Source organism: Onychomys torridus, chromosome 4 (genome assembly GCF_903995425.1).
Source record: "Onychomys torridus chromosome 4, mOncTor1.1, whole genome shotgun sequence".
NCBI lineage: Eukaryota > Metazoa > Chordata > Mammalia > Rodentia > Cricetidae > Onychomys > Onychomys torridus.
The window spans coordinates 94321744-94348347 of record NC_050446.1 but is presented as its reverse complement, the minus strand read 5'-3'; the positions used below and the strand labels follow the sequence as shown (position 1 = coordinate 94348347).

Sequence of the window (26604 nt, the reverse complement as noted above, 5' to 3'; positions counted from 1 at the left end):
CTGGCCCTTTGTTGCTCATACAACTGCCATCAGAATCCCTGTCCTCTGCAGGCTGGTAGACAGTTTGGGCAGACATAATTCCCACATGTCTGTTTGCCAGACACAGGGACTCTTGTGTGCTCAGGGCTCAGACTCATTCCCCAGGGATGGGGTAGGTGTTCCTGCACCAAAGGGATTTCAGACCTCCTACCCAGCAGCACTGGAATGTTTATGTATCCTTCCTCCTCAACCGGCCCCTCTGTCCCTCAGCTGACTGTGACACTGTCCGCAGAAGTCCCGAGTACTGCTAGCACTGTATGGTGCTGGCGGGGGAGGTGATGCCCTGGTGGCTCTCATCAGAGGCAGGACCCAGAATCGAGAACTCATTTTAGAAAGCAGGACTGTCTTACTCAAGTGCTCAACCAGGTGCCGACTGCTGAGTTGCAGCCCAGCAGCCTAGATGGCACAGTGCTGGCTGCCTGCAAGTGTGTTGGGAGAGCTGTTCCGAAGACACGGTAGGCAGTCATTTTCTGAACCTGCCCTTCTGCAGTATCAGTGCTGTGGCTGCTTTCCAAATATGAACACAGAATTCCTGACCCGCCACACCCTGAAGATCACATTTTTCATTTTGTTTTGTTTTCTTTTTCAAGACAGGGTCTCCCTATAGCTTTGGAGCCTGTCCTGGATCTCACTCTGTAGCCCAGGCTGGCCTCAAACTCAGAGTTCCACCTGGCTCTGCCTCCTGAGTGCTGGGATTGCAGGTGTGCGCCACCGCCGCCCGGCCGAGGATCACAATTTTTGTTCTTTGCTAGGCATAGCTTCCATATCTATCTACAAAATGACTTTACTAGGTGATTCTATGTTATGTAGCTCTTCAGTGTTAGATTAGCCATGTGTGGTCGCCACACCGATAATCCCAGCACTCAAAAGACAGTAGGACCTGGAGCGACAGAAATCTCTTTATTTTTATTTTAGATTACAATTATGCATGTGTATCTGTGTGGGTGAGAGTGCAGTTATCTGCAGAGGTCAGAAGAGGATTTCGGATCCCATGGACCTGGAACTACAGGTGGTTGTGAGCCACACAGCATGGGTGTTGGGAATGGGGGTTCTGCCATTTTAATATGAACATGCTCTTAACCACAGAGTCATCTCTCCAGTCCCCACCCTGAATTCCATTTATTTGTTTGCTTGCTTGCTTGCCTTTTGAGACGAAGTCTCACTGTCTAGCCCTACTGGCCTGGAACTCACAGAGGAACACCGGTCTCTGCCTCCAGAGTGCTGGGATAAAAGGTGTTTACCACTATGCCTGCATCCTCACCTCCACCCTGCATGAGCTCACCTTGAATTCTTGACCCTCCTACCTCACCTCCCAAGTGCTGGCCTTAGAGGCACATGCTATGCCTGGCTTAAATCTTTATTTTCACTCCCTACTTTTCCCATTTGTTTTACAGTGAAAGTTTGCACTTGTCCATGCCAATTCCCCACCCCCCCCCCCTTAATAGCCCATCACACTCTTTCTGTCCAGAATAGCCAAGACTGGCTTCTTTCTGGGCTCTCCCTGTCTCATCTCCAGGAAACTACATAAGTGAATAGCCTCTCTACCTCCATACCCTCACTCTATCCAGAATTGCCCATACAGAAATACCCACATATAAAAACTGCAGTGAGGGCTGGGAATATAGAGTTTGGTGGTAGAGCACTTGCCCCAAGTTTAATTCCCGCAACACACACAGACAAAAAATAAAACAAAATCCAACAACTCAGCCATTGGCTAGAGAAATGATAGGTGGCTCTGCAGTTAAGAGTTCTTGCTGTGCACACATGAGAACCAGTGTTTGGACCGAGCACCCATGTAAAAGCTGGACATGGCTCTACCCATGCCTGGAACTCTGCTTCTGAAGGGGCTTGAAACTGGAAGGTCACGGAGGCATGCTCCTACCTGAGAAATACAGGTTCAGGGAAAGACCTTGCCTCAAAAGTATCAGCCAAAAGTGATAGAGGAAGGTGCCTGACAACTGCCCCTGGCCTCTTTGTGTGCACAGGCATACACACCTACACACACACACATGCTCACACACATGCACACATGCACATACACTCTCAGTGCTTCTGCATTTGCTCGGAAAAAATGTGGAAGACCATTTTTCATTATGTCTTTGAGTCTGCTGATGGTAGGGCCTAGACAGCTTTTCTTATTCAAGGCCAGAGGAAGCTTAACTCTAGTCCCTTCTGCCATAGCAGTGAATAAAGATGAACAAAGGAGGTCCTCCCTGGGTATCCAAGGAACTGAGTTCGTATGTGCTTGCAGGAAATAGCCTTCCTTAACCTCAGACACCTGGTGATGTCCCTTCTCCCTTCCAATTATTTGGTTCTTCCTTTCTACTGACTTTTTTCTCTTTTGTGTTCTCCTTTTTACACGTCTTTTTTGGAAGTAGACAGACACCGAACAGCTGGTGTCTTCTTCCTCCAGTGTAATCAAGGCTCCTTTAAAGCAGGGCCTGTCCCTGGACCCAGGAGAGTATCTGATGCACAGCAAGCGATAGTGACAGGTGATAAGGGGGTGGGTACATGATGGCTGCATGAAGGGGGGGGGTAAATGGTGGGCAAGTGGGTGGATACAAATATGGATGTGTGAGTAAGCAAAGACAAACTAGGTAGAAAGGGCTCTCTATCACTACCCATGAAGCCTCTGTGACCCTCCTCCCTAACCCTCTCTAGAGCCTGCTGACAGGCCACTTCTCCCAAAAGATGGGGTAGAGACCTGTTGGGACCTGGCTTATGGTGCTCAGCCCTAGGTTTCAACTTGTGCTTATTTGTGCATACTTTTGAAATAACTGACTAGTCTACAGCTACAGGACTCCCACAGCCCTGACAGGAACCTGCAGGTTTCCGGTTCTAGGCTCATTCCTAAAGAGGTTAAATCCAAGGAGCACGTGCCCCAGGCTACATCAGTATTATTTTCAAATAATCCAAAGGCAAAGTTCATTTCATCAGAAGCTAGGGGAATTAAGACAAGGTGCTGCTATGTAGACTAGGCTGTCCTCAAGCTTGCAGCAACTCTACAATCTTTACCTTCTGAGTGCTAAGATTATAGGTGTTTAGTACCACATACAGCCAGCTACAAAGTTCTCAAATAATAGGTTTAATTTTCTAAATGTAGTCATTAAGGTTTTTTCCCAATCTTTAATGATTTTTAATTTATCTTAACTCTTTACAATACATCTCAACTGTGGTCTCCCTTTCTTCTGCTCTTCTCAACCTCTCCCACCCCCCAGATCCTCTGTTCTTTTATTTCCTTTCAGAAAAGAGCAGGTCTCCCAGTGACATCAACCAAACTCAGCCTCTCAAGATGTCATGAGGCTAGGCATATATCCTCTTATCAAGACTGGGCGAGGCAACCCAGTAGAAGGAAAGGGCTCCATGAGCAGACAAAAAGAGTCAGAGACACCCCCTCTCCCACTGTTAGGAGTCCCACAGCACCCCAAGCTAAAGAACCACAGTGTGTATGCAGAGGGCCTGGTGCAGACCCGTGCAGGCTCCATGGTTGCCGTTTCAGTCTCTGGGAACCCCTGTGGCCCTGCTTAGTGGATTCTGTGTTCTCCTGCTGTCCTCAACCCCTGGGCTCCTACAGTCCTGCCTCTTCCTCTTCTGCAGAGTTCCTGAGCTCCGCTTGATGTTGGCGTGGATCTCTGCATCTGCCCCATAAGCTGCTGGATGACTATCGGGCTAGGCACTGACCCTACGCGTATAAAGACTATTATTAGGGTCATTTCGTTGATTTTCTCGCATGTTTGGTTCTACCCTAGGTCTCTGGGCCACCCAGCTTCAGATCCTGACCATCCAGGCAGCGTCTGCACGGGCTCCCTCTTGTCCCTGAGTTTTTCAGCAAAGCATAGTAAAGAGTTAGCAGATGTGTACTGTAGTCTTAACTCCATCTGGATAGCCCATGTGATTGTAAAACAAGGTTACAATACTGGCCTTTTTCACCCCCTTGATTGTTACAAACATATTTGAAGTGTGGAGCAGAACCTTTCTGAGAACATACTAATCCTCAGGGGCATTAAAGACAGGTGAAAGGTTTTTTTCAACGCCTTAGGGGATTGCTAAGCAGAGAGAGCAGCTACTGTACAAAAAGCCACTTTCAGTCCTGAAGCTGTTTCTTCTTCCTGAGCCCCTCTTGCATGGGAGCCTGGACATGGAGGCCCAGCAAAGAGTTCTGAAAGGCAGAGGGTGTGGTGGGGTGTCTGCTTTCAGGGAGACCCAGCTCCCTCCAGCGCCTCCTGCAGAGACCCTAACTCCAAATCTGGTTCCCCTCCTGTAGGAACAGCTTGAGAACTATGACTTCACCAAGTTCCACTCCCTGAAACCCAAGCTGATCGAGGCCGTGGACAACATGCTGAGCAACAAGATCTCGTCCCTGATGAGCCTTATCAGCCAGGAAGAGATGAGCATGCCCACACAGATGGTGCAGGGCGGTGCCTTTGACGGCACCACAGAGGGGCCCTTCAACCAGGGCTACGGGGAGGGGGCCAAGGAGGGTGCTGATGAGGAAGAGTGGGTCGTGGCTAAAGACAAGCCCGTGTATGATGAACTCTTTTATACACTATCACCGATCAATGGCAAGATCTCAGGCGTCAATGCCAAGAAGGAAATGGTGACCTCCAAGTTGCCCAACAGTGTCCTGGGCAAGATCTGGAAGCTGGCCGACTGTGATTGTGACGGCATGCTGGACGAGGAGGAGTTCGCACTAGCCAAGCACCTCATCAAGATCAAGTTGGATGGCTACGAGCTACCCAACAGCCTGCCCCCGCACCTCGTGCCCCCCTCTCACAGGAAGTCCCTGCCGAAGGCTGACTGAGGGTGCACAGCTGGGGTGGAAGAGGAGGGGGTGCCTGGGCCTGAAGCCTGCTGTGCCACTGGCTTGCACGCCTCAGTTCCTCTATGTAGGGTGGGGAAGGGCAGACACTGACACTAGATGAGGCCCTTTCCCCTCTAGGATCCCTAAGTTTCTATCAAAATATTGAGAAGAGCTCTATATATGGAGATTAGAAGTCTAAGAAGAAAAGTAAATTATCCAAAGAAAAATATAGGCATGGACACAGGCTGGTGAACTCTGGGGAAGTCAGGGAGTAAGCTGGGGACTGACTGGAGTCCAGGGCTGTGCTGGGCAGTGTGTTACTGCGACCCTCTCAGTCCTTCAGAGGGCACTGAGGAGCACATAAGTGACCTAATTTGTTTTTCTTACCGTGTTTCCTGCTATATTTAGAGGGGGAACAGAGCAGAGGGTTTCTGCTCTCTATAGACTGACACCAGGTTCGAGAGAGGATGTTCCATGTCTGTGTGTGCCTCCCTCCTGCAGTCCTCAGAAGAACAGGCAGCCAGGCCAGGAAAACCTGCCTTGTCCCAGCACCTGCTGCATGGCCCTGCAAGCCTCCCTCAAGCAAAGCTGGATTCAGTTAGGAATTTGGAATATACAACCTCTGTCAGCCCCTGGCAAGACCTCTAGTTAATGTTTCAGATCACGTTGAAGTCTAAGGATGGGCCTTTCTTTCCAGTTCACCCAATAGGTTGCAGCAAAGTCAATTTATCAGACTTAAGAAAAGACAGTTCCCATCTGTCACTAAGTGTGCCATTTGACCATTGAATGTTCCCAAGGCTTTTTGGTAGGTGACAGAATTTAAATTCAACAAAGCCTTGTCTTGAATTGTGTAGTCCTAGAGACTTCGGACCCAGGTGAAGAGAGACTAGCTCCATCCTGAGCTGTCAATGGAAGAGATCAGTGTCTTGATGATTGACACCATTGTTTGATTTTTAAAGAAAAATATGCATTTTATTGTGTTGAATTGTGTTTTCCTCACAAGATGAAGCTTTCCTGTGGCAATCTTTTGTGTAACACCTTTTCTCCCACGCTACTGTGCTTCCCATCAGAAGTGCCCGTCTGGGGCCAGGATTGGTCTGCGCACACACCCTTCAGTGCTCTTTCCAAGCCTTTGAATTTCTCTGACCCATTTATTCAGGTGCAGGAGCCCCCTCCCAACACATGCCTGCTCTGTGGTTCAGCTGATGAACACTTTGCGCCATCATTTATGTAGTAGGTGTCACAGCACAGCAGTGACCACATGGCCCGGCCCTGACAGTACCACAAATGAATGAATCTGAACTGTGCCCCTGGGTATTCAGAAAAACATACCCCTACCCCTAATTGCCTGCCTATGGCAACCTCAGGGTCAGAACTGTAGATTTAAGAGAAAATGCTAAAAGCTCACATCTATTATCCTAGTACTTGGGGGGCTGATGCAGGAGGGTTACCGTGAGTTTGAAGCCTGAACTACATTGTTAGTTTCATGACAGTCTGTTTCAAAACCAGGGAGAATGTCACCATCATGCTCTCTATCTTACTTTCTAAAGGACAGTAGTTTTAAGAGAAACATGGTGTGCCTTTCCTTTGAATGAGTGTGTTTTGATTAACACAGAGGGCAATGTTTGATCCTGGGGCTGTAACTGCGTGCAGGCATTTCTGTGGTGTGAGGACCCTTGTGCCCAATGCGTGGTGGCCTGGGAGGGCAGCCTCCCCGCCCAGGTGTCTTGCTGTTTTTCCTCTGCACAGTTGCCATATATCTACATAAATATAATCACAAATGTATGTCTCGTGATGTCTCTAAAGTGCGTCCGTGTGTTCTAGGTAGATAGGACCAAATGGCTTCTGTACAGAACCTCAAGGAGGCCTTTCTAGGGACAGCAGGCTAAGATTTCTGGGGTCTCCCTGCCCGCTCCTCTCCACCTTCTGCTGGGAGAAGCCTAGCAGCTGAGCCTCACCCTGCTCTGACCTGGTGATGTTCTGAACTAAAAGAAACCATGGGTCTACTTTTCATAATATTCTCTTGTTCCTCCTGGTAAGTTTACCAGAAAGGAAAACACCAGAGATGGTGAGCAAATGAAAGATTGTATCTTCCCAGAACCAACACAAGGTTCCTAGACTGTTCAAAATGCCCTCTCCACGCCTCCTGTCTGCTCACCTTGACTGTACTGCCCCACCCTCAAGTGTTAGTTCTGTGTGTCACAGAAACACTGATAATTCAGTTTGCAGGAGGGCGGGTTCAGCCGGCTCCATTGCTGTGGTGCTGAGGTGAGGGCAGAGGAGGCTGTTGCTTCTTGGCAGCCAAGAAGCAGAGGGAAGGAGACCCAAGACAGGCCATACTTCAAAGGCGTGCCTCAGGGACCTGCTTCCTCATCATCATCCGTTCATCTTCATCCATGATAAATTCAGAACCTTATGGTCCAATCACCTCTCTGTTGACCAAGCCTTCAGTCCGTTTCATATCCAAACCACATACCACATAAGCCCAGTTTTCAAAGACGCCATCTCAGAGTGTTTACGTACAGGAAGAAAGGCAGAAGTATGTCATCTGCGACTACCCAACTACTTCATTCTCTCCCTGGTTCCAAAGGCCATGTTTGTAAGCAGCACATGGCATCGGGTCACAGGAGCCACTGCAGGTGGGGGGAAGTGAGCACTTCAGCTAGGTCCTGCCATCCTCACCTGCCAGTGGAGTCCTGCTGAGGCCAAGGAGGAAGAAACTGCCCTTGGCCATGTGGACATGCCCCTGTTTGTGGGGTAAGCAGATGGCTAGACAGTATCACCTCATGCTTCAATGTAACAGCAAGACCCCAGAACCAGGAACCTGAGTTTATTCAAGTAACCCAGGGCCTAATTCAAGAATATATCAGATTACACAGTATTTAGCAACAGTAAATCTACAATGCCTCTATTTTTTTTTTAAAAAAAATCTTATTTAAAAGTGTCAGTCCACACTGGCTCTGGCTTCTTGTAACTGTTCCCACTTTTCAAGAGGAAAGTGGTCCCTTGGGTCCATTTTGAAGGGAGATGGAAGAGCCCAGAGAGTATGCCTCTTCTCCATGCCATCCTTGTGACCCCAATTCCTCGTGCATCCTCTGGGGAAAAGGTCTCACAGAGTCACATCACTGGAGACAAAGACCCTCCACATCACACCTCACCTGAGAAAGAGGAAAAGCCCAGGCTGAAGGGACTGTGGGGAAGGGTACTGCCGGGCTGTGTGGTGGGGCAATGCTGAGAACATTCCTGAGGTGTAGCCCTCTCACATGCACTTCAAGTGTGTGCCACCTGTGCAGACATTGGGCTTTTCCCGGTGTCACCCCTGTACCCTTGTGATGATGCCAACCTGGGCTATCATCCAGCACAGCATATTCCTTTTCATTATCACCCAGAACCATGAGGTTTGGGTGTAGTAGACCCCTCCCCTCTTCCCAGGATGGATCCTGTCTAGCTTAAACCAATTAAAGTATTTCATCCCTCTAGTCAGAGACGCCAGTATATATTCACTTTTTCTAACTCAGTTGTGAAGAGCCACCACCCCAGCACTTAGGAAGATGTTCCATCTTCCCTCTTCTCTAGAACTATAATAAAGCAGGGGCCTTATTGGTACAAGGCTATACATGGCATTGAGAGGAGGGGGATAGGGAGGTCATTGGGCTGGCTGGAAGGAGGTATTGAGCAAGGCATAAGAAACCCAGATCTGCAGTGATGTCATTAGGGATGCTGAATCAAACAGCACCTGAAGGCTTGTTCCTGCTAGATTGATCTTCAATACACTCCATCTATATCACTCAATACAGCTCAAATAGAAAAGTCAGTCACTTGGCAAAGATTCCAAACCACACTGTCCCTTCACCAAGGGCTTAAATCATTCACAGCCAAAGAGGAGCTGGTCCTTGTACAATCAGCGGTGGCTCTGGCTGCCATTGGGGCAGGGGGAGGTGTGGGGAGGAGAGCAGTCCTCTAGTCCCAATCCAACAGCTTCTTTCTTTCTTTCTTTCTTTCTTTCTTTATTTATTTATTTATTTATTTAAAGATTTATTTATTATGTATACAGCATGTATGACTGCAGGCCAGAAGAGGGCACCAGATCTCATTACAGATGGTTGTGAGCCATGTGGGTGCTGGGAATTGAACTCAGGACTTCTGGAAGAACAGTCAGTGCTCTTAACCTCTGAGCCATCTCTCCAGTCCCCTTCTTTATTTTTTTTTTAAGATTTATTTCTTTTTATTTTATGTGTCTGAGTGCTTGCCTGTATGTATGTGCACTGTGTGTGTGTGTGTGCAGAAGAAAGAAGGCATCAGATGCCCTGAAACTGGAGTTGTAGGTGGCTGTAAGTTGCATGTGCTGGAAACTGAACCAAGGTCCTCTGGAAGAGCACCCTTAACCACTGAGCCATCCCTCCAGCCCCACATCCAACAACTGAACAATTGTTCTTTTTAAACCTATCAACGAGGAGTCATATAGCTCTGTCTGGCCTGACCTCACACCACACAAACCCAGAGGGGCCGAGGACAGGTTCCCTCAGACCCGAAGGCTCTTCTGAAAGCTTTCCCTTACAGAAGAGACTGGGCACCTTCAGGGTGGAGTGGCTGAGGACGAGGCTCCCCTACAAAACAGGGACCCCAAAGACTGCGTGTCTCCTCCAGAATCTTCCTTGGAGCCATGCAGAGAGGGTTCCTCCTGTGCTGCAGTCAGAGGAAGAATGCACCCCTGCCCTGGGGTTACATACAACTAACTAAACTTGGGCCCACAGTCTCTGAGATGGAGGCTTTGGGAGGGGGTACAGGGAAGTGTCCCTGTGACCAAGGCTTATGAAAAGAGAGAGCAGGCCCTCTGGTAGACAGTATCTGGGAGGGGTTGTTGCTCACAGGGCAGCAGTGAGCGGGAGCTGCCGCCCACCCCTGAGAAGCTGTTTTCCCTGGTATTCTCGCCGTCAACAGTCACCGGCTGCCTTCTCAATACTTGGCTGAGCTGAGCTTGTGGCCCAGAGCTGGTCAGAGCCTGAGAAGCTGAGCACAGGATGCTACAGCTCCCTGTGGCTGTTCTCGGTTAGGGAGGGGCTGTCAGTCAGTTCGTTCCTCCCATCATCCTGGGATGGGGTGCAAAGAGGAGGTGAGCCCACAGCTTTCATGCAGAAGCCCTGACCATCGATGCCTCATTCAGACTTGCAACGCTCTCACCAGAGCCAACAAGACCATCAGAGCCTCACCTGCTAAGCAGGAAGCAGCCAGGGGAGGGGAAAGAATGAGGGGCCAGCCCTTAGCAGTAAGCCTAGCACATTCTTGAGCCACCTCCTCCTGTCCGGGCTCCGCCCTGTAGCAGGTGGGAGGACAATGCCGCCTGTGTGCCCTTACCCCTGACAGGCTGGCAAAGGGGAGGGCCAGACTGTGGCCCCAGCTCCAGCCTGACCTTTCTGGTCGTCTCCCCGACTCCCCAGGCCCTGCTGTCTTGTTCCTCCATCCAACAGTGGGGCCTCCTAGCGAGGACCCGGACATCAACTGCCAAGGTGAGATGCCCGTCTTCCTTCTGCCTGCCAAAATTAAGCCAAAGAGCGGGGGCCAATGTCTGTGGCATAGGACTAGCAGCAAGGGTTCGGAGAAGACTCTGGAAAGTTGGGGGTAGGGTGACTCTGGGTCATTCTAGTGCAGGCTACCTGTCAGGCTCCTCACCTGCTTAGGTTCCAACATAATTCCTGCCCTTCATGGGGACTGTGGCAGGACAGGGCCCCAGACTTCTGGCAGGAGGCTCATCAGTACCCACAGTGCCCCCGAGCCTTCATACCCTCACCACCTCCAGACACAGGGAAATATCCAGTTGCCATTCACCCGCAAAGAGCTATAGGTTCAGAGGTTAGTTTCCCCTTCAGCCCTCCAGCTCCTTAGCAGCACTGTCCTTGAGGAGGAGGCCCTGCTGAGTCCAAGTTTGGCAATGGACTCTGAGTATGAGATGAGCCATGTCCGCAAGCTCCAGGCTCAGCACGCACAGATGCAGGAGAAGACCTTTACCAAATGGATCAACAACATCTTCCGTCTGGGCCGGGTAAGTATGGCCTGGGCGCCTCCAGTTCTGGCCAGTGACCTAGGGGCCTGCTGTGGGATCCCCGGCCTGTAGCATTCTAGCCTGACCTCCTGGGCTTTAAAATGGAGTGAGCAGGAGATGCTGGGCTGACCCCACATCTGCCCCAATCCACTCCTCAGGTAGGCATCAGGATACAGAACCTGTACACAGAGCTTGCTGACGGTGCCCACTTACTGCGGCTGTTGGAGCTTATCTCTGGGGAGGCCCTGCCAACACCCAGCCCAGGCCGCCTGCGTGTGCACTTCCTGGAGAACAGCAGCCATGCACTAGCCTTCCTCAGGGCCAAGGTTTGTTCTGGGAAGGGGGTTCTGCATGGACAGCTGGGTGAGCAGCAACCAGAGGTCATCATATGAGGGCTAGCCCTCAGGCCGAGCAGGAGATCTGGGCCTGAGTACCAGAGGTGCAGCCGAGGCTCAAGAGCCAGAAGCAAAGCTCTTCCTGCAGAGTGCACTTGACTTAGACAGCCACCAGCTGGCCACAGCAGGAACAATCTATATCCCTGTCAGGACTGAAAACATCCCTGTCTGATAAGGGAGCATTGCAGGTTCTTGGCTGAAATTGTCTGAGTGTTCTTAATCTTCTCAGTTCTTAATCCTGGACATTTAGATCCAGAATGATTTATCAGGCAGGAACCATGGTTAGCCAAGTAGCCGGGCCCAGGTGTGCCCACAGGAGGTTGGCATAGAGAAGAGTTTCAGGAGGGCACCAGAGTCACCTGAGAAAGACACAAACCAAAGAGATGGGCATTAAAAAGAGGCAGGAGTTCCCACGGCACAGAGGGGCCCTCGTGGCCAGCGCCACTGGGCCATGCAGGACCCTATTATATCGACGAACTGGCTCCTGGCCTTGGGTACTGAAGTTGGGAGGTAGTTGGCTCAGAAGTTGTGAAGCCATGGATCTGGCCCAAGCTGGGCTGAGCCTAAGTATGCCCAGCTCCTGTGTTCTGATGGAAGAGACATGCAGCACCCTGGAGCCAAAAGCAAGGGGGACAAAAGCCATTGGAGGGGAGCAACGGTGGTTCCCCAGCACCTGGAGCAGCAGAAAGCCAGGCCCTGTTCAGATCCAGCGACAGGGGCCCTATGGGCCGGCTGGCTGCTCCAGGAATCCAGGATGGATGTGAGGCCTGCAGCTCTTCTTGAGCTGCTGCTGCTGGTGGTGGTGTTTTAGACAGCTCACTTGTGCAGCCTAGGCTACTCAGACTCCTGTGTCATATGCTGTCCTGGAACTCTTGACCCTCCTACCTCCACATCCCAAATGCTGGGATTACAGGAATGTACCTCCACACCCAGCTTCCTTATGAGTTTTGTTATACAGCAAGGCCACTGACACTTGTGGAGGGGGTATCCTTGACTCTAGACACGTGAGGCAACTGTAGTCAAGGCTGGACAAGCGAGTTGCCCCAGCTCAACCACGGCTTTGATCCCCCCCGGAGTCAGTGGTTGAGTAATTCCTAGGCTCCCATCATTAGTCCCAGCACCAGAGAAGCAGAGGCAGGAGGGTTTCAAGTTGGGGCTACCCTGGGATATTATACCCATAATAATAACAACATAAAATAACAATATCGCAACATGCGCACACCTATATGAACAGACACCACCACCACCACTACCACCACACCGAAGTCTGAATATTTGCTGATTTCCTCCCATCATGATCAAGTTCATCGATCAGCTGATATTGTTAAACCTGAAGCTGGGAGAATTGATGCTGGAGAGCTGGAACAGACAAGCTTCCCCTTTAGCCGGGTGTCACACCTCCACACTAAGGTGAATACAGAGGGCTGAGTAGGCCAGGGAGAGGCGGGGTGCAGGCTGTGTTCCTCAGGGACCTGTGAGGTACAGCAGAGTGCACCCGCTAGTGAAGGTCCTCTCGCGGGACCCGTGAGCCGCTCACAGCTGTTCTGGTCTTACAGGGCATCTCTCCTTTGTTCGTTCAGGTCATCATTGCAAACTGGTATATGCCAGTAATAAATTTCTATGAAGAACTGAGGACATATTGGGGAGCGAAGCCAGCACCCCCACCATGGGAGTAGTAGTGTGTATTAGGTGTATGTTTATGTAGTAGGAGACAGAACAGATGCATGTGTCTAGGTGGGAGGGAATGTCACGGTTCACCTTCAAATAAGATGGTTGAAATAGGCCATGTGGGCAAAGCGACACCAAACTAGAGGCTGAAAGGATGAAAGGGAGTAATCGTGTGGACATCTGGGGGACATATTTTCAGACAGCCGGGACAGCCAGCCTGTGCCAGGACACGAAGGCCTGTTTTAGGATCAGGCACCAAGGTTGCCACAAGCAAAGCCAGAGTCCTGATCTCAGAATTCTTCTGCCTTGGTGCCACATGATTTCGGTAGAGAAGATGGAGCCAGAGTGTACTGGGCAGATCCTGTGAGGCCCTGCTGTATCTGTCCTGAATTAACGGTCCTCTCCTCCAAGGAACAAGCTCTAGACCAGAGGTTTCACTCTTAGTGCTTACAGAGCGAGCCACTATTTGCTCAAAGGCAGATTCCTGGGCCCAGGCTGTAGAGAATCTGGATGGATGGAGTTGGGGACCCTGAATTTCTAATGGTTCTGTTGGTGTTGAAATACTGACTGAGGACTGAGGTTTGGACCCAGCCACCCCCTTGAGATGTGGCAGCAATGGGAGGAGGCACAGACACTGGCTGTTGTCTGTTTACTCACTTGAGACCCCCCTCCCCCATTTCTGCATATGAGAGTCCACTACCCAGTCCACTACCTGCTTTGAGAACACCCAGGGAGACTTGGGCCAATGTCCCAACTCTTCAAAAAGCCATCCTTTTCCTGACATTGTCCACTGCCTGCTCTCCCTGAAGGCCCTCTGGCTGGAGGAGGGTGGATTCTAGGACCTTCCCATCTCACAGCCTCCTGGACTCTAGGTTTCTCAGGAACATAGGCTTCATGGCTTAGCCCAATCACCCATGCCCACAGGTGCCCATACCCTTCATCGGGCCAGAGAACATTGTGGATGGAGACCAGTCACTCATTCTGGGACTCCTCTGGGTCATCATTCTGCGTTTCCAGATTTCTCACATCTCCTTGGACAGGGTATGTCTCATTCTCCAGTACCTCATGGCCTAGCCCATCCCTGGCTTCACCTCAGGCCCCCCAGGACAGAGTGGTTCCACCCACTTGGTGTTCATTAAATAAATACTTCATCCAGGGGCAAAGAACCCAGGATGTTACCATGTGCTGACATAAGAAGTAGAGTCAGGACTTCATCCTGATTGGGGACAAGTCACTCACTGGTGACAGGCAGAGTGGCTGGCCACCAGCCGCTTCCATTCCTGGTTTGTTTGGCACTGAATCCCTGCATTCACTACACCATAATGCACCAGCAGAGATTAGATATACCAAGGGACCCTAGCTCAGAGGTTTATGAAGTCCCAAAGATCTTGAAGACCACCAAGGCAGTATTTTCTACATCTCCATCTTTTTCTATCCCTTCTTTCCCCCTCTACCTGGGTCAGAAAATAGAAGCAGAATGTCCTTATATCATCAAGTTTCTGTTTTATGATTTCCAAAGCACCACCCCCAACTCCATGCCAGTGGGTTGGACAAGCCAAGCTAGAGAGTGAGACCCTAATAAAAAAGTCATAGGTCTGAGACTTCTGGGAGGCTTCTCAAACTCACCATCTGAAGGCCCATGAATTAACTCAGTGGGTAAAGGTACTTGCTGCTAAGCCTGACAACCTGAGTTCAGTTCCCAGCACCCTCTGCAGCCACCTCAGGCCCTCTCCCTGATTAGCTGGGATCCTGGACAGTGTCCTGTTATACACTTCACTGGCCCCACCAGAGGAAATGGAATATATAAAGAGACTCCACCTCAGTGGTGTATGGAGGTGTATAGGTACTAACAGTGGCAACAGAGGACAGAAAGCTGAGGTAAAAAGGCTTGTGCCTGGGGTGACAGGAATGTAGTGAGGCCCACTTTCTATTCTGTGAGGCCTCAGGTCGGTTAGCTTCATGGCTGGCCCATCAGAAGGGTTGTTGATTACTGAAAGGAACTGACACATAATTACTCTTCAGGAATTAGCTTTATTAGGAAGGGCCTTGAGGGGGAAGTATGAGAAAGAAATAGACTAAATATACTACTAAACATAGTACATTATACTAAAAATACCATGATAGGGAGTTAAAGGGGGGGGGGGGAAGAGACTTCCTTTTAAAACCTGAAGTGTTAGACCATAGGCCTCCTCGTTAGACTTGATCTCATACCCTGAATCAGATCACACCTCCCTGCTGCCCCTTCTGGGACAGTTATGAAACAATCCAGGTTGTGACCTGACAGCTCCCAAAGTATGATATGTGGCTTCTCTATGTTCCTGGCCGCAAATGCTATACTGAACTAAGTCCCATGCTGTCAATCTTCCCACCATCCCTAAAAGATATATATATATATACAAAACAAAACAGGTTTTCCTTTGTCCTGGGGATCTGTCCAAGACCCCTTGGGAAGACTGCTTGGGGATTTGGTCCAGAGATGAAGGCTGCTATCCGAAGAGGTTCCTTTGGCCTTCTCACATCCTCCCTTCCATGGGGAGTCTCAGTGTGCCCCTGTCCCCCACAATCTCTCCCTATCACTTGCATTTTTACTCTTAATAAAGCCCCTGTCCAGGCTTCAAAGCCTTGCCCTTGCTACAGCCTGCAGGCTCTGATACCTTCCGCCCACCCAGCACACGCCCACACTGCCCTGTTCCTCCAGGAGGAGTTCGGGGCCAGTGCAGCTTGGCTGTCTGCTAAGGAAGCTCTGCTGGTGTGGTGCCAGCGGAAGACCGCCAGCTACACCAATGTCAACATCACTGACTTCTCTCGCAGCTGGAGCGATGGGCTTGGCTTCAGTGCCCTCCTCCACGCTCACAGGTGCATCTACACACCCTCTGCACCCCTGGGCCTGGAGAGAGAAGGACAAGTGGGGCCATCAATGGAAAGTACCTGGGTTCAATCCCTGCTCTAAGCCTGCCCCTCCTCCTTCCCTTAGGGGCAGAGCTGGCAGCTTTGCCTTTGACCCCTGCCTTCTCTACGTCCTGTGCTTTGTTTCTTCCCCGTCCTCTCTCTAGCTAGTGTCTGCCCTTTGGGGATGCCCTACCACATCCTGGGTCCTAGCCCCTCTGCTACATTAACCCTCCTTCCCATCAAGCCCTGCGTGTGCTCCAGCCTGAGGCTTACAGAACCATCCGAGGAAAACACTGTCATGGTAAGCAGTGGATGGTTGATGTAAGCCGAAACATGCCGTTCTTTTGAGGAAACGTCCTGCTCTCTGCCCAGGCCAGACCTGTTGGATTATGGCTCACTGAGTCCGGATCACCCTCTGCACAACCTCTCCTCTGCCTTCCGAGTGGCTGAGCAGGAGCTAGGCATTACTCAGCTGCTGGACCCTGAGGATGTGGCGGCCCCGCACCCAGATGAGCGCTCCATCATGACCTACGTGTCCCTGTATTACCACTATTTCTCCCGGCTGCACCAGGGCCAGATGGCACAGAGGAGGCTGGCTAAGGTTGGTGACTGGGGGGGGGGAGGGGGGGGGGGGGGGGGCAGGTCTGTCTGACTGGCTGTCCCCATGCCTTACTGGCTCCATGGCTCTGGCCAAATTGCCTCACTTCTCTGTGCTCCATATGTGACATAGAGGTTATAACTCCTGAACCATGGAGGCTGTTGTGTTATTAAAGTACCTAGCACCGTGCCTGGCATACATGAGAAGCCAGGGGAGCAGTGGCCCTTTCTGGCCCTCTGCCTCCACTGCCCTCAAAAGCTGTTCAGCTTCTAATGGGATTAAAAGGCTTAGAGAACTAAATCTTCGAGGACGGGCGTAGCAAGGCTCTGTTGAGCAGGCGCTGCACTGAGTCCATGCTTTTGGGGGGCTCTCTCACACTGTGGAGGCGATGGCAGAGTCTGAGACCGGGAAGGGCTGTCTTCAGGGTTAGTGTCCTAATGTTGGTGTGGGGTCAAGAACTGGGAGCTGATTTAGGGGCTGGGGGCGCAGGGAAGAAGGGACAAGAAGTCTGCGGGGGGGGGGGGGGGGGGGTCGGCCTGTAGGGCCTCAACCTGCGCTTGAGGCTGAAGGGGCAAAATCAGATGGAGGAAGGCAAGACGTGGTCTCAGCCAATTGTCGAGAGAGTATGGCAGACTCCCGGGTCTGAGTATACAATGTCCCTGACATTCTGTGGGCTGCGAGGCGTGTAATTTTTGTGCATCCTCAGCCGAGAGGAGGAGGGCCAGCCTACCCGGACCGCTCTGCCTGGCACTTAGCACCCAGCCGTGGGGCTTTCGATCTGAGGCCGGCCCCAGGTGCGGCTGACCAGTGCTCTGCCCCTCACCAGATCCTGCTGCAGCTTCAGGAGACAGAGGCACTGCAGGCTCAATACGAGCAGCTGGTGGCTGACCTGCTCGACTGGATTGCAGAGAAGCAGATGCAGCTAGAGGCGCGGGACTTCCCAGACTCACTGCCTGCCATGCGCCAGCTCCTGGTAGCCTTTGCCTCCTTCCATGCCCAGGAAAAGCCACCTCGGCTGCAGCAGCGAGGAGCCATAGAGGCCCTGCTCTTCCAACTGCAGACCACACTCCGAGCCCAAAACCGAAGGCCGTTCCTACCTCGAGAGGGCCTGGGCCCTGCAGATGTGGCTCAGCACTGGGCGGAACTAGAGAGGGCAGAGGCCTCCAGGAGCCAGGCCATGCAGCGCAGGCTGCTTCAGCTAGAGCGACTGGACACTCTGGCCCGCCGCTTCCGGTGCAAGGCAGCCCTCCGGGAAAGCTTTTTAAATGAGTCAGAGCAGATGCTAGAACAGGCCAGAGACTCCCTCATCGACCCAACCAAAGGGGAAGCAACCACTCAGAGGCTGAGCATGTTAGAGGCTAGCATCCTGCCCCAGGAAGGGCGCTTCCAAGCCTTGGGCGAGATTGCAGACATCCTGCAGCAGGAACAGTATCACAGCTGGGCAGATGTGGCCCACAGGTGAGCTCCAAGCAAGTGAACCCATCCTCACAGCAAGCCAAAGCCTCCCCACCACCCACAGAAGAGTGAGGTGGTCTGTGGCTTCCGGGTTCCTGCTAAAGAGATAATCCCATGGATGCACAGCAGATTCACACCAGGCGTCACTTAAACTCTGCTCTTTCTGATTAGCCTCTCAGTAGTTAGCACACTCACCAAACAGGCATTTATTTAGTGTCCACTGTATCCCCACACACCACTATTAAACATTTAGCAGTGCTGCGGGCAAGCAAAAAAATCCCTCCTGCCACTTAAAGCATCCTCAAGGAAAGCAAGAAAGAAAATAAATCAATTAAGCATGTGAGAGCAGTTTAAAATATAGGGGCTGTGCCAGGCGGTGGTGGCGCACGCCTTTAATCCCAGCACTTGAGAGGCAGAGGCAGGCAAATCTGTGAGTTCAAGGTCAGAATTCTCTACAGAGCAGGTTCTAGGCCAGCTGGGGGGCTACCTACTGAGACCCGGTCTCAAAAAACAAACAAAAAATTAGGGTCTGGAGTCTACCTCAGTGGTAGCATATGTGTAGCATGCACAAGGCCCTTGGTTCAGTCCTCAGAAAATAAGTGAAGGAAAGAAGGAAGGAAGGAAGGAAGGAAGGAAGGAAGGAAGGAAGGGAGGGAGGGAGGAAGGAAGGAAGGAAGGAAGGAAGGAAGGAAGGAAGAAGGAAGGGAGGGAGGGAGGGAGGGAAGGAAGGAAGGAAGGAACCATGGGACTATGAGAAGCCAAGGCAGGGGGGTGTGAGTTGACTTTTGATTAAAGACCGGAGAGAAGTGAGCGAGCTGGGTGTGTATATATGGGGGACAGGCTGTCCTGAGCAGAGGGAATGGCAAGAATAGTACCCCAAGGTAGTTACACACCTTTCAAGACTGAAAAGTGGGGGAGGGGCAAATGACCAAAGTCACAGGAGGTGAGGGAGAGGGTGGAGGTTAAGCTGGGCCTTAACTAGTAAAGCAAAAGCATTTTGGTTGATTTTTTTTTTCTTTTCCTGAGTCCTGAGCAGAGGAGTGCCACACTCTAAGTGTTGGCCTGTGACCACCTCCAGGGGTGAAGTAAAGAGCCCATTATGAAGCTGGTGTAGGATCCTGGGTGGAAGGCAGCGGGGTGATGAAAAGTGATGGCATGCTGAATACGACTTTCTAGTTTGCTTTTGAGGCTGGGTCTCACAGAGACAGAACTCACTGTATAGAGCAGGCTGGCCTCAAAAAACTGTGGCAATTCGACCTCTCCTCCTGTGTCCCGGGATTACAAGTGTGATAGCCCAGATCAATGGATATATTTGGAAGATAGTGCCAAACAGGACTTGCAGACAGATGCAGGGTTAAGAAACAGAGCTCTCGTAGTTTTAGTCCGTGTGCCTGGGAAGATGGTTTTCATCCATAGAGATGGGGACTAGACATGTGGGAGGGGAGGGTCTGGACATCTGAACCTTCCAGGCTCCCTCTGACTGGGAACACACTCTCCCAATCATCTGTGTCAAGCTGTTCACATCCATACCCTACCCTGGCTCCCCAGGTGCCACTGTTCCAGGACAGCCAAGCTCCCTTGCCCCCAGCCTGCTGGAGCTGGCCCTTTCCTCCTGTTATCTAGGCAGAAGGAGATTGCCCGGCGCTGGCAGAAGATCCTGCAGTATCTACAGGAGCAGAGGAAACAGATCGCAGGCTCACAGGCTGTGCTGAGCCTACTGGAGGAGGTGGAGGCTGCCACTGACCAGCTTGGGGAGCTGCAGGTGGGCAGATCAGCCAAACTCTGGGATTACACCCCACCCACCCACCCCCCTGCCCCACACTGGTACTCACAGGTTGGGTACCTAGAAGTGCACTGACCGCTCATCTCTGGCCAGGTGCTGGCCAGCTCCACAGCCTATGGGCAACAGCCAGCAGAAGTAGTGTTACTGCTGCAGAGGCATGACCTGCTGGAGGCCCAGGTCTCAGCCCACAGGACCCAAGTGAACCGTCTTGCCCACCAGACAGCACAGCTGGACTCCTCCCAGGGTACCAGTGTGCAGATACTTCAGACTAAAGCCCTGGCACTGGCTGAGCTTCACCAGAGCCTGGTGTCTCTTGTCAGAGCCCGGTAAGAGGCCGTCCCAACCTCCTCACCCGTCTATAGAACTTTCCTTGAAATCCTGGTCTGGCAACCTCCTCTGCACTGCTCCTGAGCCCCAAAGCATCAGTCTGGCTTGTTAAACCATGCTGGGGAAATCCCGCCTAAGCGGCGTGTCTGGTGCAAGGGGCAGACCCCTCCCCGTATTTTGCTCTTCCCCAAACCCTTTCATGGCCCTTCTGTCCCTCAGTCGCAGCCGGCTGGAGCAGACTCTGCAGCTGGCACAGTTCCTGCACAGCTGTGAGGAGGAGGAGGCCTGGTTGAGGGAGCAGAGACAGCTAATGGAGAACGCAGCCCTGGGCCGGGACCTCACTCAGATCTCTACAGCTCTGCAGAAACACAAGGTGTCCACTCTGTGACATCCCGACCTCCTTGCTTGTCAGGCTTGGAACTCCGGGCGTCACCCTCTCCCTCCCTTCACGACTCACACCCCTAACTCTGCTAGGTTCTGGAAACCGAACTCCATCGCCACCAGTCTGTGTGTGCAGATCTCCTGCAGAGGGGACGCAACCTCAGTGTCAGAGGGCCCCCGACACAGCCAGATCCTCTGGAAAGGGCAGAAGCTGTACAGGGAACTTGGCAGCTGCTCTGGACTGGAGCCACAAGGCGGCGCGCCCGGCTGCAAAGTGCACTGTTGGTTGGACAGGTAGAACGTGCGGGGCGGGGCGGGGCCGGAGGGGCGGGGCCGGAGGGGCGGGGCCGGAGGGGCGGGCCGGAGGGGCGGGGCCGGAGGGGCGGGGCCGGAGGGGCGGGGCCGGAGGGGCGGGGCCGGAGGGGCGGGGCCGGAGGGGCGGGCCGGAGGGGCGGGGCCGGAGGGGGGGCCGGAGGGGCGGGGCCGGAGGGGCGGGGCAGGAGGGGCGGGGCCGGAGGGGCGGGGCCGGAGGGGCGGGGCCGGAGGGGCGGGGCCGGAGGGGCGGGGCCGGAGGGGCGGGGCCGGAGGGGCGGGGCCGGAGGGGCGGGGCCGGAGGGGCGGGGCCGGAGGGGCGGGCCGGAGGGGCGGGCGGAGGGGCGGGGCCGGAGGGGCGGGGCCGGAGGGGCGGGGCCGGAGGGGCGGGGCCGGAGGGGGGGGCGGGGCCGGAGGGGCGGGGCCGGAGGGGCGGGGCGGGGGCTCAGGGCGAGGCGCTCGGGCAAGGCACTTGCTCGTTCTCAACCCTTCCCCACCTCCCCACAGTACTTTTCTGACTCAGCCGAGGCAGCTTCTTGGCTTCTCCTACGGCAGAAGCAACTGGAAAGCGCATCCTGCGGGAAGGACCAGGCAGAGGCCGAGGTCCTGTTGCAGCGCCACCAGCTCCTGGAGCAAGACGTGCACGCCTTTGGGGCGGAGCTGCGCGAGCTAGAGGATCAGGCGCGGGCTGCTGCATCCCTGGTGTCACTCAAGGTGCGTTCCTGAACCTGGAAAGTACTCTACACGAAATGTGAGGCACACGCTCCTCCCTCAATAAGGGTCTTTGTGGTCTTGCCCAGAACTGGTCGTGCACTCCACCCCCCACTCAACCCCACCCCTGCTACCATCTCCAGTCTCAGGTGATTTGGAATTCTGTCTGTGTACACCAGTCAAAGACATCAAGGATATTTGGGCTTGGCTCAGTCTGCCCAGCTCAGTTCAAGAACATGAAAGGTCTCCCCAAAAGCCTAATTTTCACAACCCTTTCACCCTGAAGTCCCTTTTGGTTCTCTGATTCGACAACCCTAAAGATGCCCCACATCCCTCTCCCCTTCTCTGCCCAGCCCTGCCCCATGCACTCTTTAAGCTGTATTTAGGGCCTCCAGATTGCTTCGCCTAACCTCGCCGTAAAATTGGTAGATGGATGGAGGAAAGACCTTGGCCCAGCCTGCGCATAGTGCCTCACGCTCCCAGACCTTACTGCCCCATCTCTCCCCATTCCTTTGTGTTTACTCCCAGACCACATAATTAAAGACAGATCTCCGTGTTAGCAAGTTTCTAGATCACTACCACTCTTTACAAATAAGTTAATCAAGGTGAGATGGGGCAGGCTACTCCCTGAGGACCCAGTGATCCCTGGCAAAGAGGCCTTTTGATTCTTTGTCCAAGGCTGTTTCTAAACATACACCCCCTCCTCACTCCTGCACCTGTGAAGCTCATTCCTAGTGCCTGCATTACACCAACACAATGCTTTTGGTACAGGGGATAGTGGTTTCTTCCTGCTCGGTGAATCCTGCTTTTCCAGTGTGTTACTTATTAAATGATGGGAGCTATCTCATCCCTTTTGTGTGTTCTCTGTCCCCATCTGGTGCGGGCAAAGACAGAGACCCCAGGCCCGGCATTCTGGCTTTGCTTTTCTCACTATGGCAGGAGAGGTTTAGAGTCTGCCCTTCTGCCTGGTGGGGAGCCACTTGGTCTCCTAAGCAGAGCCTTTGCCCCTCTCTACAGGAGGACCCTCCAGAAGACTGGAAGAAGCTTGACAGAGACACAGCTGGAGAACCTCAGGGTGGGATCCGAGATTTAGCAGCAACAGGCAGCCAGTATTCACACCAACAGACACCCGCCTCCTGCGGAGGTACAAGGTCATGACCTTTGTATGAGCCTGAAGTCTGTCAGCAATGAGATTGAACATCTCCCCTGTGGCTGTGTCTGGGGCATCCCAAAACCAAATGGAGGGAGTTCAGGGGAGGCCATTTTGAGCTCTGCAGAGAGAAGTAACTGGAGCTATCCAGAAACACACTGTGTTGCTCAGAGCTGCATGTTCCTGCTTCTAGATAGCCACAGGAAGGCGGTTTTCACACCAGCAAAGCTTAGATGAGATAGTCACGTCTGCTCTGTGGAGCTTGAAATTCTCTGGGTCCTCCTCTAATCCCCTGGTTTCTTCCTTTGTCTGTAACTACTCTTTTACAGTGTCCATGACCCAGTTCTGAGTAGCCTGCTTGCTGCTGCTGCTGCTGCTATCTACATTTGCTCAGGGACAAAGAACAGAAAGAGAGAGATGGGGCGCTCATCCACTCACAGGGGGGGGTGCTAGCCTGTGCTTCCTCTCCGCCTAGCTGCTGGCCACCACAGTGCTTTGCAAATGCTCCTTCTTGGGCACACTCCAGTGGGCTTTGTCTTGCCCTCTTTAAATGCCCAGACCATCTGGCCTTTCTTCCCCCGGACACCCATGGTACTTATTTCACATGACATCATACCTTGCCTACCTAAGTATATCCCTGACTAGTGTTCTACCTGTTCTGGACCTGTGAGCTTTGCAGTCCTGAGAGACTCATGAATCCCAATGGGAAGGTCCAGTCTCAATCCTTTCAGCCTCTACAAGCTCTGCACACAGGACCAGGCACAGGGAAGCAATGGGTACCAAAACACCTTGAGCTACCTTGTAGTGAGCCTGAGTAGGGAAGAGGAGGGCCCCAAGCAGCCCTTGAATCCTGTCCTCTCATAACAGTATGTGTCTCTTGGCTTCCAGAAGAGGACCAGAATACTTGGGGGCCGAAAGCCTTGGGGAACAGCCAGAGCAGGGCACCCATCATCTGCAGCGTAGAGCAGAACCCCCAGGTATGACCACAGGCCCCATCTTGGTGGAGATCTGCTACTTGGTAGGAGCTGAGTGTGGACACACTGCCTTCCTTCTGCACAGGTGGAGTCTGCCCTGAGCCTTCTTGGGGAAGGCCCAAGGATGACTCTCCAGAATGAATATGACTTTGATGTAGACTCCCGCACCATACTCCAGGCACAGGCTCACTTGAGCCAGAACTATGAGAACCTACGTGCCCTAGCAAAGGTAATGCTCTTTGTTCAAGAAATGTCCATAGCTAAGCATGTCATATGTCTTCATTCCCAGTTGCTTTCAATGTAGGAAGATTGCATAAGTCCAGGTGTCCATGGCCAGCCTAGGAAACACAACAAGATGAAAAACTCAAAAAAGTGAAATCATGTTTGCCTGGCATACTTGAGGTCCTAGGGTTCAATCCCTCTACCAAAAGAGAGAGAAGGGACCAGAGGTTAATCATGCCTCTACCATAAGCTAGAGCAGTGTTCTCAACCTGTGGGGCATGACCCCTTTGGGGTCAAATGACCCTTTTACGGAGGTCACACATCAGATATCCTGCCTATAATATATTTACATTATGATTCATAACAGTAGAAAATTATAGTTATGAAGTAGCAATGAAAATAATTTTATGTTTGGGGTCACCACAACATGAGGAACTGTAGTAAAGGGTTGCAGTATTAGGAAGATTGAGAACCAGGGAACCAGAGCCTGTCCATGATCCCAGCAACAGAGCAGTGACTGACATGTTCCCTGCTCTAAAGGAGCTTACATTATGACCAAGATGTCAACAAACCTTTAAATGGATGTGGTATGGTTGTGGAGTAAAGACTTGCTCCACCTAGTGACTTGGGATAGGCAGGGGTACACCCAGGACCTCTCTGAGTGCCCTCCCTCCTGAGGGGGCGCTGACCCTTCACCCTGACCCTGGGCTGCTTCTTCAGCTTCACAGGGCCCAACTGGAAGAGACAGTAGCTCTGTTTAGCTTCTGCAGCTCCTGTAGGGAGCTCCAGTCCTGGATGGAGGAGCAGACAGCCCTGTTCCAAACCTTGCAGCCCTGGGGTGACAACTTAGAGGTCGCACAGCTCAAATGTGAGGTAAGCCAGTGGAGACCGAAGTTCCCACCACCCTGGCATTGCTTCCGCCTCCCTATTACTCACCGTTTTGCTCCATTCTTCACATTTGCTCTGGTCCTGTCTGAGAGCTCGGGACTCAGATGCTTTCCATCTCAAGTTGAGCCGGATGAGTGTCTTAGAGCCAAGCATCCCAAGGCCCTTTGTGGTCCAAAGCGGGCATGGAGTATGCAGAGCCTGCCTCCCAGGGCTCTGAGTCCTCCTTCTCCTCAGAACTTTCTCATGACCTTGGCCATCGGAAAAGGCCACTGGGATGAGGTCATCTGTACTGCTGAACAACTGAAGCAGAGATGTCCAGGGCACACCTCAAAAATCCAGCAACAGGAGGAGGACCTGAACCAGAGGTGAAATGAGGGGTGGGAATGCAGGTAGGGCAGGGCCCCTGTTAGTGCCTCCTACCCTACCAGGTAGAGAGGCTGGATGGTGTCAGAGACGGTGAGGAGCGGGTAGAGGACCACCAGCCTAGAAGCCTCTGTCCTGCTGGGCTCTGCCTAAGGCCTCAGCTGGGTAGGTGTCATTGGATGGATGAAGGTGTCCTTGTGATGGACACATCCCTGTATCCTCTGCTCAGGTGGCAGCAGCTGGAGGCCCTGAAGGAAGAGAAAGGCCTGCAGCTGGCACACAGCATGGAAGTGCACCATCTTCTACAGGAGGCTGAACCCACACGAGCCCAGCTGCTAAATGTGATAGGCAGGCTAGGGGTTCTGGGGCCAGAAGGCTCTGAAGACAGCCATCGTGCCCTGCAGCAGATTCGGCAGAAGGTCCTGGCACTGGAGAAGAGGATCTCCTACCTCCAAAGAGCATCCATAGAGTACGGCCAGCTTTAGGATGGTGATGGTGGCCAGGGAGGCAGTGAGGACAGAGGGAAGCCCTCGTAACATGAGGAGGGGGCAGGCACTGGGATGGGGAGAAGATGGCCAAGATGGGCTGTTGGAAGAGAGCTAGCAGAGGCCAGAGACTGTTGGCGTGAGACTGTGCTCTCATGATCAGAACAGCGGGTCGTCCTTCAGTGGCAAGCCTCAAGGGAGAGGGCCAGGAGTGAGAAGATAAAGACGAAAAAGCTGGGGTTGGGAGGTCCTGCACAAACTGCCTATGCCAAGCCATTTATTAAGAAGTACAACATCTTGTATACTGTTTTCAGGGAGAGAATGGCCAGGGCCTGTGGAAAGCTAAATCACACAATGGTGGCAAGAGAACCCAGGACACCCGACCCAACTGCTTTAGGACTGATAACCGCGGCATTTCAGAGGGGAATGCCGGGTTCCCAGGACCTGACACCTTAGCTCCTTCGAAGCCTAGGCCCCAGACTGGACCTTGCAAGGTCTACCCCTAGGCAAGGACACAGAATTAGCATTCTCCTTGTCCTTCCTTCAGGACATGAGAAAGCCTTGGATTGGGTCAGGCTCCCAACTCTCAGAGAGGGAGAGAGCCCCAGATCACACTGCTTCTAGCTAAGGGTAGGGTGGACGTTCACCCCTTTCCCAGGAGACACAGGCCTGGGGTACTGACTGCAGTGGTTAACCTCCTGCAGGGTGATGGAGTCAGGTCCCATGGAGGGCCAGCCACTTCAGGAGCAGGTGCTGATGCTACAGTCTCTGCTAAAGCAAGTACAAGGGCCAGTGGCCCAGCAGGCCCAGGTCCAGACTGAGGCTCGGGGCCAGCAAGGCATCCTCCAAGAGAGCCAGAAGTTGCTTCTGTGGGCGGAGGGCATCCGGGCTCAACTCTGCAGCAAAGGGGAGCTGGAGGATGTGGCCTCAGCCCAGGAGCTGCTGAGGAAGCATGGAGGTCTACAGGAGGAGATCTGCCTGTGGCAAGAGAGGTCAGGACAGGCCTGTGGGGGGAGGTGGTGAGTTCATAAAAGGAAGGTCAAAAGCAATGTGATCTCCAGGGTCACGAGCCAGGCTGATATCTAGCATAGCACTGCAGGCAGGTTTTCAGGAGATACCCTGG

General features: G+C 52.7%; 2 protein-coding genes across 2 annotated transcripts in view; both read left to right on the top strand.

Moving 5' to 3' along the window:
- Ehd4 (EH domain containing 4) overlaps positions 1-6625 on the top strand; it is a 71930-nt gene extending 65305 nt beyond the window's left edge. Inside the window, exon 6 of the mRNA XM_036184480.1 lies at positions 4304-6625. Coding sequence (XP_036040373.1) covers positions 4304-4840 — 537 coding nt within the window. The 3' untranslated portion in view covers positions 4841-6625. The remainder of the gene's footprint in view (positions 1-4303) is intronic.
- A 4138-nt stretch (positions 6626-10763) lies between these two features.
- Sptbn5 (spectrin beta, non-erythrocytic 5) overlaps positions 10764-26604 on the top strand; it is a 44381-nt gene continuing 28540 nt past the window's right edge. Inside the window, exons 1-18 of the mRNA XM_036185018.1 lie at positions 10764-10880; positions 11039-11206; positions 13868-13984; positions 15642-15799; positions 16205-16433; positions 17257-17888; positions 19509-19647; positions 19762-19994; positions 20215-20368; positions 20470-20670; positions 21196-21402; positions 22417-22543; positions 23438-23526; positions 23609-23752; positions 24466-24618; positions 24868-24998; positions 25226-25465; positions 26186-26473. Of these exons, the coding sequence (XP_036040911.1) occupies positions 10770-10880; positions 11039-11206; positions 13868-13984; positions 15642-15799; positions 16205-16433; positions 17257-17888; positions 19509-19647; positions 19762-19994; positions 20215-20368; positions 20470-20670; positions 21196-21402; positions 22417-22543; positions 23438-23526; positions 23609-23752; positions 24466-24618; positions 24868-24998; positions 25226-25465; positions 26186-26473 (3521 nt within the window). The 5' untranslated portion in view covers positions 10764-10769. The remainder of the gene's footprint in view (positions 10881-11038; positions 11207-13867; positions 13985-15641; positions 15800-16204; positions 16434-17256; positions 17889-19508; positions 19648-19761; positions 19995-20214; positions 20369-20469; positions 20671-21195; positions 21403-22416; positions 22544-23437; positions 23527-23608; positions 23753-24465; positions 24619-24867; positions 24999-25225; positions 25466-26185; positions 26474-26604) is intronic.